This window comes from Anolis sagrei, chromosome 5 (genome assembly GCF_037176765.1).
Source record: "Anolis sagrei isolate rAnoSag1 chromosome 5, rAnoSag1.mat, whole genome shotgun sequence".
Lineage (NCBI taxonomy): Eukaryota > Metazoa > Chordata > Lepidosauria > Squamata > Dactyloidae > Anolis > Anolis sagrei.
In genome coordinates this window covers 81301206-81316464 of record NC_090025.1, presented here as the reverse complement: position 1 = coordinate 81316464, position 15259 = coordinate 81301206, and the positions used below count along the sequence as shown (strand labels likewise).

Here is a 15259-nt window from a genome sequence, read left to right as displayed (position 1 = left end):
AACCACTGCCCTAAGAGCACTGAGTAGCCGGAGTCCATTCATAAAACAGGAGTTTCATTCGTATAAAAAGGGATCCAATTAATAAATAATAGCCAAATTGGTCAGATGCTAGTTTGGGTTACAGGGGTATTGCCATGTGGGACCATGGAAGAAGCCTTAGATTCCCACATGGGGGAGAGATTATGGGATCATTCCAGGGATTATGGGATCATTCCAGCCTGGTGTCTTTGGTAAAACTATGAATTCCCTGATTTTGAGCTATCTTTTGCAGAGTCCGGGGGGGGGGGGGGGGGGGTCACCTCCGATCACAATTTGAGAAAAGAAGTTTGTATTGGAAAATAAGTAGGTCTGAAATGGCTGTCGTCATGCACAAACCGTGGCCCCATTTCACTTCCTATTAATAGTGATCTCCGGTTGTTTCAGAATTGTTAAGTGCCATGTTGAAATGATTGGCTTCTAGAAGTACCTGAAACACATTGCTTGAGGGGGGAAAGGTGATGAGAACATAAATAATGTTAACAACTAGGAACACAATAGAATTTTTTTAAGTAGTGATTATTCGTGACTTTTAACATATTAGACTTAATGGGATTTTGGCATTTAGAGCTATTTTAAAGCATGTCTTTGTTTATAATGATAATAGTAGCAACAATTGTGTAGCTGTGCAGCAACACATTAATAGCATATCGTGAACACCAATCTTATATTAGCAAGCAGTGATTAATGCACCGCACCAGAAAAATAACAAGAAATGCCAAACACATTTTTGCACAGAATCTTCCATTTATTGGACTGTCTTGCAAAACAGATGGAGACTCATATAATTTTTCTTCCCTGTTGTTTATTTTTCTATTGTTTTCTCTTCAGGATCCTTTCCTAAGTAAAGATCAGTCTAGAGGGAGTTACCAGCCATATGAACTTGGACAACAATTGGGACTCTGGGTGAATAATTCGGATGGAGTGACAGCAGCCGTTGGCAAGGTGGGTGCCTAGAAGGCAACTGAAGACATTCTGTATTCTTCTGATTGCAACCCTCCAAACACTACAAAAAATCAAGAAGAGAATCGATCCCACATAATCCCTAACACTAGTATCGTTGTCCACTAGTCATAACATTACCCCACAACTTCTAAATACATGAAAATGCACAAAACATTCATCTCTGCTCACTGCCCTCAAATACCCAAATATATTGGCATCCCCCTAAGATGATGTCAAGAAGCAGGCCAGCCCTAGGTAATTTTCAAGTGTAAACAAACAGTATTTTGCCCCCCCCCCCCAAAACCAATAACTGAAAAATAAAAGGTAGAAGGTATAGGTGAATAAAAGAGTTACCTTACAAACCAGAAGTTTACTTACAATATTATGTTCATATACCATATATTTCGGAGTACTACACGACTGGGGCTATAAGGCGACCCCCCAACTTTTACCTACAAAATAGAGAGTTGGGGATATACTCGCCATTTAAGATGACTCCCCAAACCAGCCAGATGGTTTCTGTCCTCGGGCCTCTGGGCTGCTTCCTGCGCCGCCTCCAGAAGGGCCTCAGGCTCTGCTCAGGATGCTCTCCTCCTTCCTGGCCAGGCATCGCGCGAAGCACCTCTTCTCCCGCGAGACAATGTTGCCTCACTGGAGAAGAAGCACTTCTCACGAGGCTTGGACAGGAAGAAGGAGAGTGGCCTGATCAGAAGGCCCTCCGGCACTGCTCAGGCCGCTCCTCTTCTTCCTGGCCAGGCCTCACGCGTAGCGCCTCTTCTCCCGCGAGACAATGTTGTCTCACTGGAGAAGAGCCGCTTCTCGCAAGGCCTGGCCAGGAAGGAGAGTGGCCTGAGCAGCACGGGAAGCAGCCCAGGGGCCGGCCGCCAACAAAGGAGAGGCCTGGGCCTGAGCAAGGAAGGCAGCTAGGAAGGGAGGAAGGATGGGAAGCCTGCTCGGGAGGCCGCCATGATCCAAGGTGGAGGAGGAGGAGGAGGGGAGCCCAAGGCCAAGGCAACCATGGTATGTAATGTTATTATTATTTTAATTTTATACCCGGCATACTTCGTGACCCCCAAAATTTTATAAGGCTTTACATGCCTAAAAAGCCGTCTAGTACCCCAGAATATACGGTAGTTACATTACATAGAATTAACACAAATTAACTTTTTTTAGGGAGGTGGGTGGGCTTCGGACTAATTGCCCCCTTTAACTCCAAACCTTTTTGCAGAGAGATGGAAAAGTCAGGGATGATCCAGAGATGGAGAGCCTTCCGCTTTCTTTCTTTCTTTCTTTCTTTCTTTCTTTCTTTCTTTCTTTCCTTCCTTCCTTCCTTCCTTCCTTCCTTCCTTCCTTCCTTCCATCCATCTCCACCAAAGCTCAGATGTGAATGAAACAGGCCAGACATGATGCCCTTTAGGGTTCCCTCCCAAGGTATTTCCTTTCCAAGGGGGTGGGCCTGGGACTAAATGCCCCTCTTCACCCCAAGCCTTGTTGCAGAGAGATGGAGGAAAGGAGTCAGGGATGCTTTAGAGATGGATAGCCTTCCTCTCTCTTTATTTTCCTCCTTCCTCCCTTCTGCTTGGGAGGGACTACAACACCCATGATGCCCCACTGCTGCTGGGGCTGGGCCTCCTCCTCCCCCTTTGGAGCCTGCATTGTGTGCGTGTTTGTGCCAAAGAGAGAGAGAGAGAAAGGGGGGGTTCCCCTCTTTGCATCTTGGACTGCTCTATCAGGGTGCGCAGCCAGGGCGCATTGTGGGATTTGCCTCCTCCCCTTTCCTTCCTTCCTTCCTTCCTTCCTTCCTTCCTTCCTTCCTCCTCTTCCTCCTGGAGGCGTCCATGTGTCTGCAGCCCTCTCCTTGGCCTCATCCCGCCACCGGGGAAGCCGCTGAGGAAGGAGGCTCCCCTTCCCCTCCAAACCTCCCAATCCCATCCTCCGCTGAGAGGCGCTTCCCCATCCATGCCTTGGTTTGGCACAACTGGCTCCAGAAGGTGGAAAAGATGCTCAGCGCCCAGCGGGGGGTGGGGGGGAGGGGAATCCATACAAAAGGGTCCCCTTTACATAAGGGTGGGGGCAGATCTGGGTGGGGAAAACAAAGGAGGGAGGAAAAAGCCCCCTTTTGATGCGCCTTCACTGTGCGCCTTTTACACACCGCCTTTGGAGAGGCCAAGGGGGACCCTTTTTGTATGCCATAGACGGGGGTGCCTGAAGAGCACCCCTTGGGGATTCGCGCTATATGCAAATGTGTATCTTGCCTATTGCTTCAACTGCCCCTGTCAAGAAGTGATACAATACCACCTCCAGTTGCCATTTAAGGAGGAAATCTGAAAAAAGAGGCATTTTGAAATGCTCAGTGGTGTGGCCCTTGGAAGATTTGAAGGGGGAATTTGGTCCCTGGTTGCTACACAGTTGCCCATTTTTCTCTTAAACTAATCAAATCTACCTCACTCTCATTTCCAGGCCTTGCCTCCAGGAGAATCAGTGTATCCTGACTATCTCAACCCCCAAACAGCTGACTGGTGGACCTATATGTGTGCTGAGTTTCACAACGTCCTTCCTTATGATGGAATTTGGATTGTATGTTTTATTGTGTCTCCTTTTTTAAACGTTTATTTCATCAATTACTTCTATAATTTTGTGTTCATAAAACAACTCCTTTGAAAAATGCATCACTTCTCTTTTTCTTTTATTTTGCTTAGGATATGAATGAACCATCAAATTTTCTAAATGGCCAGTACCCAGCCTGTGCTCACAACAATCTCAACTACCCTCCATACATTCCCAGTAAGTGACTTTAGAGCAAGTGCTCTGGGGTAGGGTTTATGTGACTCCATTGAATGTTTGAATCATATTCATATTGACCTTCACTTGTATAGGAAATTATGTAATGCTTAAAGAGTCAAATTGCCAAGAGTTTTTGATTGGTAGGGATGAGGACATCCTTTGCCACTTGACCTACCCTTGAAGACTTTTCCTATTCATTGTAAGCTTAGCTTCAATGCTCATAGCTGCTCAAAGAAACTAACAATCAATAGGTCAGATCCATTCATTTGGTATTCAAAAATATTTTGGAGTGACTTGGTATTGAATTGACCGCTAGATTTCATTAAAAAAGACATTTCAGGTGGAGATGAAAATAGTTAGAAATGTGATACATATCAGCATAGTTGTTTGAAGTTTTCAACCCCAGTAATTCCTGGAATGCTATACAATGTCTTAAGACCCCATCCATTTGCCACTGGAATAGCCATGCATAGTGGTGAATTCGGTGGTGCCTGTGGGAGGCATAGAGAAGCCATCACCCCATTGCTCTACATCGCCCGTCTTCCCCATTACCTCATCTCATGGGAGGAAGCATCCACCACCCAGCTTCCCCTCATTGATCTCTATGCAACACGGGAAGCTGGTTCCCCATCTCTTTTACCATGGAGCTTCACTGGAAGTAGATGTGCATCACGAGATGGGAACTGGTGGGCTCCATGGCAAAATGGAAGGGGAACTGGTGTATGCTGTCGAATTCAGCCCCATCTGATCAGGTCATAGATGAATGTCAACACTTCGCAGTTTACCATAATAACACTAGGACTTCATGTTCAGTTGTTCCCATCTCAGAAAGAGAGAAGATAAAAAGTTCATAATTTTATCTATTCCAAGTTCCTGTCATGAACCTTACCATTCGCTTTCATCTATTGTTATCAGATAGCAGAATAATCCATGCTTTCCTCTTTGGAAAAAAGATACTCATATTTACTTGAGTCTAATACTCCATCGAATCTAATGCTCACCTCAATTTTCAAAACCCTGAAATCCCAGAAAGTATTTACCATATTATGTTAATGTAACGTGCACCCTAATTTTGGGGAGGTAATTTAGTAAAAAAAATGAGCATCAGAATTGAGTAAATATGGTAAGCCCCACATTCAATGAATTTCCAACCCAAAGCATGTTGGGATTGGGTGAAAGAGAACAAACTAGAGAAAGGCTTCCATGGCTGGAATCACTGGGTTGTTGTAGGTTTTCAGGCTATATGGCCATGTTCTAGAAGCATTCTCTCCTGACGTTTCGCCTGCATCTATGGCAAGCATCCTCAGAGGTTGTGAGATCTGTTGGAACTAGAAAAATTGGGTTTATATATCTGTGGAATGTCCAGGGTGGGAGAAAGAACTCTTGTCTGTTGAAGCTAGGTGTGAATGTTTCAACTGACCACCTTGATTAGCACCTGTCCCTGATTGTTTCCTCTCTGGAGTTGCCCTGTGTTTGAGTCTTGCTTTACTGTTATAATTTTAGACTTTTTAAATACTGGTAACCAAATTTTGTTCATTTTCATAGTGTCCTCCTTTCTGTTGAAATTGTCTACATGTGGCTTCTCTGTGTAGTCTGACATGGTGGTTGTTGGAGTGGTCCAGCATTTCTGTGTTCTCAAATAATATGCTGTGTCCAGGTTGGTTCATCAGGTGCTCTGCTATGGCTGACTTCTCTGGCTGAAGTAGTCTGCAGTGCCTTTCATGTTCCTTGATTTGTGTTTGAGCAATGCTGTGTTTGGTGGTCCCTATATAGACTTGTCCACAGCTGCACGGTATACGGTAGACTCCTGCAGAAGTGAGAGGATCCCTCTTGTCCTTTGCTGAACATAGCATTTGTTGGATCTTCTTAGTGGGTCTGTATATAGTTTGTATGTTCTCTATACGGTCAGTGGTTCCCTTGATGTATAGCAAGAACACTTTTCCTCTGGGTGAATCTTTGTCTTTATTCTTGTGGCTTGTTCTCAGTCTTGCAGCTCTTCTGATGTCTGAGGTGGGCTATCCATTGGCCTGTAAAACCCAGTTGAAGTGGTTCAGTTCATCTTGGAGGAGGTGGGGTTCACAGATTCTTTTTGCACGGTCTGCCAAGGCTTTAATGGTGCTTCTTTTTTGACTTGGGTGATAGTTGGAGTTTTTATGTAGGTATCTATCTGTGTGTGTGAGTTTTCTGTAAACTGTGTGACCCAATTATTGATCTGGTTTGCAGATGACTAGGACATCTAGAAAAGGCAGTTTTCCTTCATTTTCTTTTTCCATGGTGAACTGGATGTATGGGTGGATGCTGTTAAGATGGTCTAGGAACCTGTTTAGTTCTTCTCCTCCATGGCTCCAAATGGTGAAGGTGTAATTCACATATCTGAACCATCTAGTGCAGTGTTTCTCAACCTGGGGGTTGGGACCCCCATGGGGGTCGCGAGGGGGTGTCAGAAGGGTCGCCAAAGACCATCAGAAAACATATTATTTTCTGTTGGTCATGGGGATTCTGTGTGGAATGATTGGTCCAATTCTATCGTTGGTGGGGTTCAGAATGCTATTTTATTGTGGGTGAACTATAAATCCCAACAATTACAACTCCCAAATGGCAAGGCCTATTTTCTCCAAACTCTACCAGTGTTCACATTTGGGCATATTGAGTATTTGTGCAAGGTTTGATCCAGATCCATCATTGCTTGAGTCCACAGTGTTCTCTGGATATAGGTGAACCACAACTCCAAAAACTCAAGGTCAATGTCCACTAGACCTTTCCCAGTATTTTCTCTTGGTCATGGGAATTCTGTGTGCCCAGTTTGATTCAGTTCCATCATTGATGGAGTTCAGAAGGCTCTTTGATTTTAGGTGAACTATAAATCCCAGCAACTCCAGCATTACCAAATGACAAAATCAAACACCCCCAACCTCACCAGTATTCAAATTTAGGCATATTGGGTATTTGTGCCAAATTTGGACCAGTGAATGAAAATACATTCTACACATTAGATATATACATTATGATTCATAACAGGAGCAATATTACAGTTGTGAAGTAACAACGAAAATAATATTATGGTTGGGGGTCACCACAACATGAGGACCTGTACGAAGGGGTCGCGGCATTAGGAAGGTTGAGAACCACTGATCTAGTGGGCTTTTTTGTTGTTGTTTCCAGGGGTTGTTGCTATGACTGGGCTGAGAGGGCTCCCCATAGAGAAACATTTGGCTTTAACTGTTCTTCATCCTCTTGCATCTCTACAACCACAGTGATGCTGATGGGGGAAATAATGTGCAGGGATAGAATCAGAGTCCGTCCAGTCACTGTTATTTATGCTACATATAGTGATGGTTGATACCATATTGTTGCTACAATTTCATTAGCCATCTGGACAGCAGTCATGATCTGTGGCAGAGTTTGTAAGAGTTACTTTTTTTGGACTGCATTTCCCAAGAAACCAGCTGGCATTGCAATATCAGTTATTTTGGGTGTAGTCCAAACAATAACCTTGCAAGGTCTGCCAGCTCTGGACTTGCCCCAGGTAGAAAGTCACCAGAACTGCAGTTGGGAAAATCTTCTTGGACAATGTAGCATTTTCAATCTCTGTAATGGCTTCACTGAGCCCTCTTAGGCAGGCTTGCCTTGGAGAAAAAAAATCTTTCTGGCTCTGGCATGTGTTGGCCTGTTCCTCAACTCTGTTTCTGAGTTTGATTTCTCAGTGGCAGTTCTTGCTGACATGAGCACAATTTTTGGTTTATGGCCCCTGGGCGATCTCTGGCAGCTGCCCATGGCGCAGACTCCTGACTAACAAAGTGCATTGCTTTAAAGCATCATTGATTTTGTGCTTCCCGGCCAACAATTCCCTTGCTCTAATTGTGTTTCTGGAAAATCCTCTGAGTCACGCATGGGAAAAATGAGAAAATGTGTGCATTCAAAATGTCAGGCTTGCCTGTGGATCTGAATATTTCAAAGCTTTATTGACTTTGATAAGCTTTCAATTATTTCAGCCTTGTTTCAAAGGAGGAATGACACAGACACATCTTTGAGATATAGTTTAAAAAAAAACCTTAATAACTTGACAGTACAGTGTTTCTATAGCAATTGCATAATATGCCTTGTGCATGAAAGAATTCTGACTGCTTAAGATGGCAGTCATGCTCTAGGAAGGCAAATGCCCCACAGGTACCATAAAAGTTCACAAATTTGCCTAGTTGGCATCTTTTCAACATCTCTCCTGCTCATTTAGCACATGTAATCAATAGAAAGTGATTGATACCATTGCTCTTGTCAATAAAAGCTTAGCAGAGAATCCAATAATGGAAATTAGGTGTTAGGTGACAGCTTTGTAGCTCTAGCCTGTTATTTCATTAGGATTTTTCCCCTTTGTTTAAGGAAGTGAATGAAATTCCTAGCTGAGAATGTAATAATATTGTAACACTAGGTAATGTCACAGAAACAGGGAGCTCATCACACACATAATGGTTTGAAGGTACACAGAAAGAACTGGGAAATCTACCACCCCAGTTCCTTCCTTCCTACATGGACATCAGGAACATCTTGGAAAAGTCATTTAGAAAACTATAGTGGGCATGCTGGATGCGGGAGTCCAAACCCTAGCCTTGTCTTACTCAACTGCCGAGTATGCCTGCCCTGTTTGGCATAGGTCTGCCCATGCAAAGCAGGTGAACATAGTATTGAATGAAACATGCAGAATAATCACAGGGTGTCTTAAACCTACACCTGTTGATAAACTCTACAAGCTAGCTGGCATTGCGCCCCCACCCCCCTCATGTGCATTGGAAAGTTGCTGCTAAATGTGAGAGAAATAAGGTTGAACACTGTGAAAGCCACCCACTGCATGGCTACCAGCCTCCTCCCAGTAGACTCAAATCAAGGAAAAGCTTTATGAGAACTACCACTCTTCTTGGTGTCCCTCCAGCAACAGCAAGGGTATCCCTCTGGGCAGCTAAATCAGGAAACCCCAACTGGATGGCCCACCACGAGGGTCTTCCTCCAGGGGCAAACCAAGAATGGGCAACTTCAAAGTACTTGCACAGATTCAGAAGTGGAGTGGGCGGAACAAAAGACAACCTGGCAAAATGGCACTACCTAAAAGAATCCCACACCTTGTGTGACTGTGGATCAGAACAGACAACTCCACATCTGTATGCTTGTCCACTATGCCCTGCCTCATGTACAGAGGAAGAATTGTTGGAGGCTACAGACAATGCCATTGCTGTTGCCCATTTCTGGTCAAAAGATATTTAGCCACCTGCGCTAAACAGAAACCAATAAACAGCTTAAACAAATTAAAATAAACCAATATAACCACCTAGGCTAAAACATGTAGTCAATCGACCTCATAAATTCTCGATTACTGCTCAAGCAGGGAGCTTTGAGATGGTAGAACAGAAGCTTTCCGAAGCTCTAGGTGCTCTTACTGCCTACTACAGGGAAAACCAGCTGATCCCTAACCCATCTAAAACAGACATGTGCCTTTCATCTCAAGAACAGAGAAGCATCCCGAGCTCTGAAGATCACCTGGGAAGGAATCCCACTGGAGCATTGCAGCGCACCCAAATACCTGGGAGTCACCCTGGACCGTGCTCTTACCTATTTATTTATTTATTTATTTGGGGGTTCTTTTACCCCGCCCTTCTCACCCCGAAGGGGACTCAGGGCGGCTTACAGGAGCAAGGCACAGTTTGATGCCTGCAACATAAACAATCGTACACAAACTACATCAAATTACAACAATTCGCAGTTGACATGCATGCAATATAACCATAAAATCAATAAAATCATTAAAATCAAATACAAACCCAGTTTCTCCTCTTACATGGTCAGTGTTTGTTTGCACCTAGATCTAGTTTTTCAGTCCATTCCTCCATCCTGCTGGTCTTACGTGCCCGATGGACTGATTTAATTGCTGGAGTGCCCAAAGGCCTGGTCCCATAACCAAGTTTTCACCCTCCTCCTGAAGGCGAGGAGGGATGATGATGCCCTAATCTCCCCCGGGAGTGAGTTCCACAGGCTGGGGGCCACCACCGAGAAGGCCCTGCTCCTCGTCCCCACCAGCCTCACTTGTGACAGTGGTGGGGTCGAGAGCAGGGCCTCCCCGGATGATCTCAGACTCCGGGGTGGGACATAGAGGGAGATACGTTCGGACAGATACACTGGACCGGAACCGTATAGGGTTTTGTAGGTCAAAACCAGCACTTTGAATTGTGCTCGGAACTGAATCGGCAGCCAGTGGAGCTGGCACAACAGGGGGGTGGTATGCTCCCTGTATGTCGCTCCGGTGAGCAATCTGGCTGCCGCTCGTTGGACTAGTTGAAGTTTCCGAACAGTCTTCAAAGGCAACCCCACGTAGAGAGCGTTGCAGTAGTCTATTCGGGATGTAACAAGAGCGTGGACCACCGTGGCCAGATCAGACTTCCCAAGGTACGGGCGCAACTGGTGCACAAGTTTTAGTTGTGCAAAAGCTCTCCCGGCCACTGCTGAGACCTGGGGTTCCAGGCTCAGCTGTGAGTCCAGGATCACTCCCAAGCTGCGAACCTGCGTCTTCAGGGGGAGTGTAACCCCATCCAACACAGGCTGTAACCCTATACCCTGTTCGGCCTTGCGACTGACCAGTAGGACCTCTGTCTTGTCTGGATTCAATTTCAATTTGCTAGCTCTCATCCAGTCCGACACAGCAGCTAGACACCGATTCAAGGTCTGGACAGCCTCCTTGGTGACAGGTGAGAAGGAGTGACAGATCTGGACATCATCTGCGTAGAGATAACATCTCAATCCGAAACTCCGAATGATCTCTCCCAGCGGCTTCATGTAGATGTTAAATAACATTGGGGACAAGATCGAACCCTGTGGGACTCCACACGACAACGGTTGTGGGGCCGAACAGGTGTCACCCAGTAACACCTTCTGGGACCGTCCCTCAAGAAATGACTGGAGCCACTGCAAGGCAGTACCCCCAAGACCCATGTCTATGAGGCGTCCCAGAAGTATACCGTGATCGACGGTATCGAAGGCCGCTGAGAGGTCCAGCAGAACTAACAGGGACACACTCCCCCTGTCCAGTTCCCTGCGCAGATCATCTACCAAGGCGACCAAGGCTGTTTCCGTTCCATGTCCCGGTCTAAAGCCAGACTGTGCCGGATCAAGATAATCAGTGTCTACCAGGAATCCCTGGAGTTGTGAAGCCACCACATGTTCCACCGCCTACAAGAAGCACTGCCTGAACATCAAGCAAAAAGTGGGTGCCAGAAACAATATCATACGAAAGCTGACTGGCACAACCTGGGGATCACAACCAGACACAGTGAAGACATCTGCCCTTGCGCTATGCTACTCTGCTGCTGATACGCATGCCCAGTGTGGAACACATCTCACCACACTAAAACAGTGGATGTGGCTCTTAATGAGACATGCTGCATTATCACGGGGTGTCTGCGCCCTACACCACTGGAGAAATTACACTGCTTAGCCGGTATTGCACCACCTGACATCCGCCGGGAAGTGGCAGCCAATAGTGAAAGGACCAAGGCAGAGATATCTCCAGCTCACCCCCTGTTTGGGTATCAGCCAGGCATGTAGCCGGGGGGGGGGGGGGGGGGGGGGGCTCGGGGGGCTTCAGGCCCCCCCCCCCGAAATTCTCATGGTGGTTCATGAAAAGGCCTTACTGGTGCATTATTTAAACTGCTTTGTTTATTCATATCATGATCTGATCACCATACTCAATATATCCCATATGAATGGGGGTATTGGGGTAATGATACAAAAGGTTTGCTAGGCTAGACCCTCTTTCACTCAGACTCAGCCCCCCCCCCCGAAACTCAGCCCCCCCGAAACCCTCCCTGAAAATCTTTTAGCCCCCCCCCCCCAAAACAAAATCCTGGCTACGGGCCTGGTATCAGCCAGCACATAAACGACTTAAATCTAGACATAGTTTTCTAAGATCTACAGAGACACTCGCTGGAACACCTCAGCAAGCGAGAGTCCAAGAGTGGCAGGCTCAAACCCAGCACCTCAACCAATGGCTGATACCAAATGAGAAACTCCCTCCTGGGCACACAGAAGACTGGGCGACTTGGAAGGCGCTGAACAGACTGCGCTTTGGCACCACGAGATGCAGAGCCAACCTTCAGAAATGGGGCTACAAAGTTGAATCCTCGACATGTGAGTGTGGAGAAGAGCAAACCACTGACCACCTGCTGCAATGCAACATGAGCCCAGCCACATGCACAATGGAGGACCTTCTTGCGGCAACACCGGAGGCACTCCAAGTGGCCAGATACTGGTCAAAGGACATTTAACCAACTACCAAACTCACAAGTTCTGTATTTTTCTGTTTGTTTGCTTTGTTCTGTTAGAAATGTAATATAATGGACTGGTTGCTCTGACATGACAAATAAAATACCTCATAAATAACATCAGAAGCTGATAAAATCTGTATAAATGTATAAGATGGACACATATAAAAATGTGGCTCTCCCATGAGTTAAGGTAATAAAATCAATGCCAGCATTGTTAGACCTAATAAAGGCAATAAAAGGCTAATCATCTTCCTCTCCAAAGGCCAATGTGCAAAGGTATGTTTCTAATTGCTTCTTGAAGGAGAGGAGTGAGAAAGCTGTCCTAATTTCCCAAGGGAAAGAGTTCCAGAGGGAAGGCTCAATCACGGAGAAGGTCCCCACTCTCGTCCTCACCAACCACATTTGAGACAGGGGTGGGACCGAGAGCACGGCCCCCTCCACAGATCACAGTGTCCATGTTGGGTTATATGCATTGATGTGGTTAGGCAATAGATGTTAAATGTAGATAGGTGAGATGTATGGCTGAGATCATCCACTGGAAGACTTTCATGTGTCATGTAGTTACATCTCCATAGCTATGTCTCCCAGTGAATTGCAATGGCACAAATCCAACTTAAGCTATTATAATTTGCTAACAGGATGACAATCATAAACATTTAAAGCACCTACTTTCGGGGAGGGGGGGGGCAGAAATTTGACTCTCTTGTATGAAACAAAATTCATGTTTAACAACCCTTTGGTATAGTAATAGAAGAAAACAAATGTATGTGATATTATAACCAAAACATATTTTTGGATAACTCACACAAAGCAGAGTTGGAAATTGTGTATGGTTATATAAATAATAGGGCTGGGCGGTTTCGTTTCGTTAATTCGTAATTCGTTAATAATTTGTTAATTTTTTAATTACAAAACGATAACGAACCATTCTGGAGCAATTTTTTAAAAAACGAATTTTTAAATAGTTTTGTAAATGTTTCGTATTTCGTTATTGTATTCGTTTCGTTATTGTTTTGAGGTCGTTTCGTTATTATTTTCGCATGTCTGGGGCAAGTTTTATGGTTGTTTTTTGTTTAATTAGTGAAAAAAAATTATAATATCACACCAACTGTCAACAACAGAGGGAGAGGGAAGCTTCAGAAGTTTTTGGAGGTTTTTTAGCATATTTCGCGGTCGCGTCCGCCAGTAACGAATCGATTCGTTATTGTTTCGGAAATCGATTCGTTAATGTTTTCTAATTTTTTCACATTTACGAAATTTTGTAAATATCGAACTTTTTAAAAGGAAAATTTTGTAATTATTTTAAATAACAAAACGCAAAAACCCCCAAAAAACGAATCGATTTTAGAAACAAATTTTTCCGTTGTTACCCAGGCCTAATAAATAAGCAGCCCAGGAGCAGAGTGAAGATCATTATGGGATATTTAAAATAACAATATTTGAAATAATTCTTACTAGCTTTTCAGTTTTTATGCTACATAACTTATTTGGACAGTAATTAGGTATCACTTGAAGTATTGCTTTGCTTTCTAACTGAATGCAGAAGCTTTTTCTCCCAACTGCAACTGAACTGCCAGTGAAAATTATGTAGAAACAGATGATGAATGGATGTATTCCAAATGCAAATAATTTGCTTTCAAAATTTTTGCCACTCAATATGTGTGTTTCCACAACAAGGATTCCTGTTCTTCCAAGATAGTTGTCTAGTCTATAGTCATCATGTATTACAGGAAAACTGGTTTCCCAATACCGAATTTCAGACTTGCGGCAATGTCCTTATTCAAAAAATGCAGTTCCACAAATATTTTGTATACAAATATGTGTGTACAAATATTTTGTGTACAAATTTTGTGAACAAATATTTTGTATAGTGCTTTTGTTAGGTTGCTTAGTTCAGTTTAGACCACTTGATAATATGACTGGTATATAAAAAAATAAATATAATGAAACAATGGCTAGAAAGAATAGAAAATAAAATCAAGATAGAAGCTATAGCAAAGACTAAAAAAGACTACAGCGTGGGAACTACAGTGAGGACTTGCATCCGAAACGTGCTAGAGTTACAGAGAACTGAGGGACTCCCTTGTGATAAACCAATCTGTCAAGTGTTAAGGGAGTGTTTATAACCAGTTGTACATTTAAATAAAAATATTGGCAGACATGTATAAGTATAGGATAGCTGTGCTATTTTTGCTCCCCCCCCCCCCCCCGCTTGCTCCGGATTTTGGCAGCTACCAGTAGTGATCACCTGGACTAGTTTGATATGTATGTGCCTGTTCGAGAGCACTGAATTTACACATAAATCATGAATAATCTGTGTTAGATTGCAATCTAAATAACTTATTACTCGACAAGCAGGAAAAATCAAGGTATATTTAAATAACCACATTTCTTAGGCAACCCAGAATGTTTATGTCCTATGAACAGCATATTTTATATGGAATGCACATGTGAGTAGATGAACCATTTTTTCTTTTCCTTCCTCTTTTTACAATTCCATTTGCAGGGATTTCTGATTCGTCCCTGTTTCATAGCACATTATGTCCAGATTCTTCAACCTATCTGGGAAGGCACTACGACACACATTCCTTGTTTGGATGGGCAGAAGCACCACCTACTTTCAGGTACATTTGATGAATCTCCTTTTTAAAAGAATGGATAATGTTCAATGTATTGTCGAAGGCTTTCATGGCTGGAATCACTCGGTTGTAGGTTTTTCAGGCTATATGGCCATGTTCTAGAAGCATTCTCTCCTGACGTTTTGCCTGCATCTATGGCAAACATCCTCGGAGGTTATGAAGTCTGTGTGTGACCTCATAACCTGTGAGGATGCTTGCCATTGATGCAGGCAAAATGTCAGGAGAGAATGCTTCTAGAACATGGCTGTGTAGCCCGAAAAACCTACAACAACCCTATGGATAATGTTGTTCTTATGTACATTTATTGGAGTGTAAGAAGTCCTGGTTTCACAATTTATGTATTTACAGTATTTATATTCCACCCTTCTCACCCCGTAGGAGACTCAGGGCGGATTACAATGTACATATACATGGCAAACATTCAATGCCATAGACACACAACATATATAGACTGACACTCAGAAGCTATTTAACAATCCAACTTTTTCATGACGGTATTCTGGCCACGAGGGGAGCTGTCGCTTCACCATCCATTTGTGACACTCATGAAGT

The 15259-nt window shown here is 44.1% G+C and overlaps 1 protein-coding gene across 1 annotated transcript in view; it reads left to right on the top strand.

Annotated features, from left to right (window-relative positions):
• LOC132777231 (sucrase-isomaltase, intestinal-like) overlaps positions 1-15259 on the top strand; it is a 183243-nt gene that overhangs the window by 93678 nt on the left and 74306 nt on the right. Inside the window, exons 10-13 of the mRNA XM_067468804.1 lie at positions 868-981; positions 3442-3558; positions 3681-3765; positions 14575-14692. Coding sequence (XP_067324905.1) covers positions 868-981; positions 3442-3558; positions 3681-3765; positions 14575-14692 — 434 coding nt within the window. The remainder of the gene's footprint in view (positions 1-867; positions 982-3441; positions 3559-3680; positions 3766-14574; positions 14693-15259) is intronic.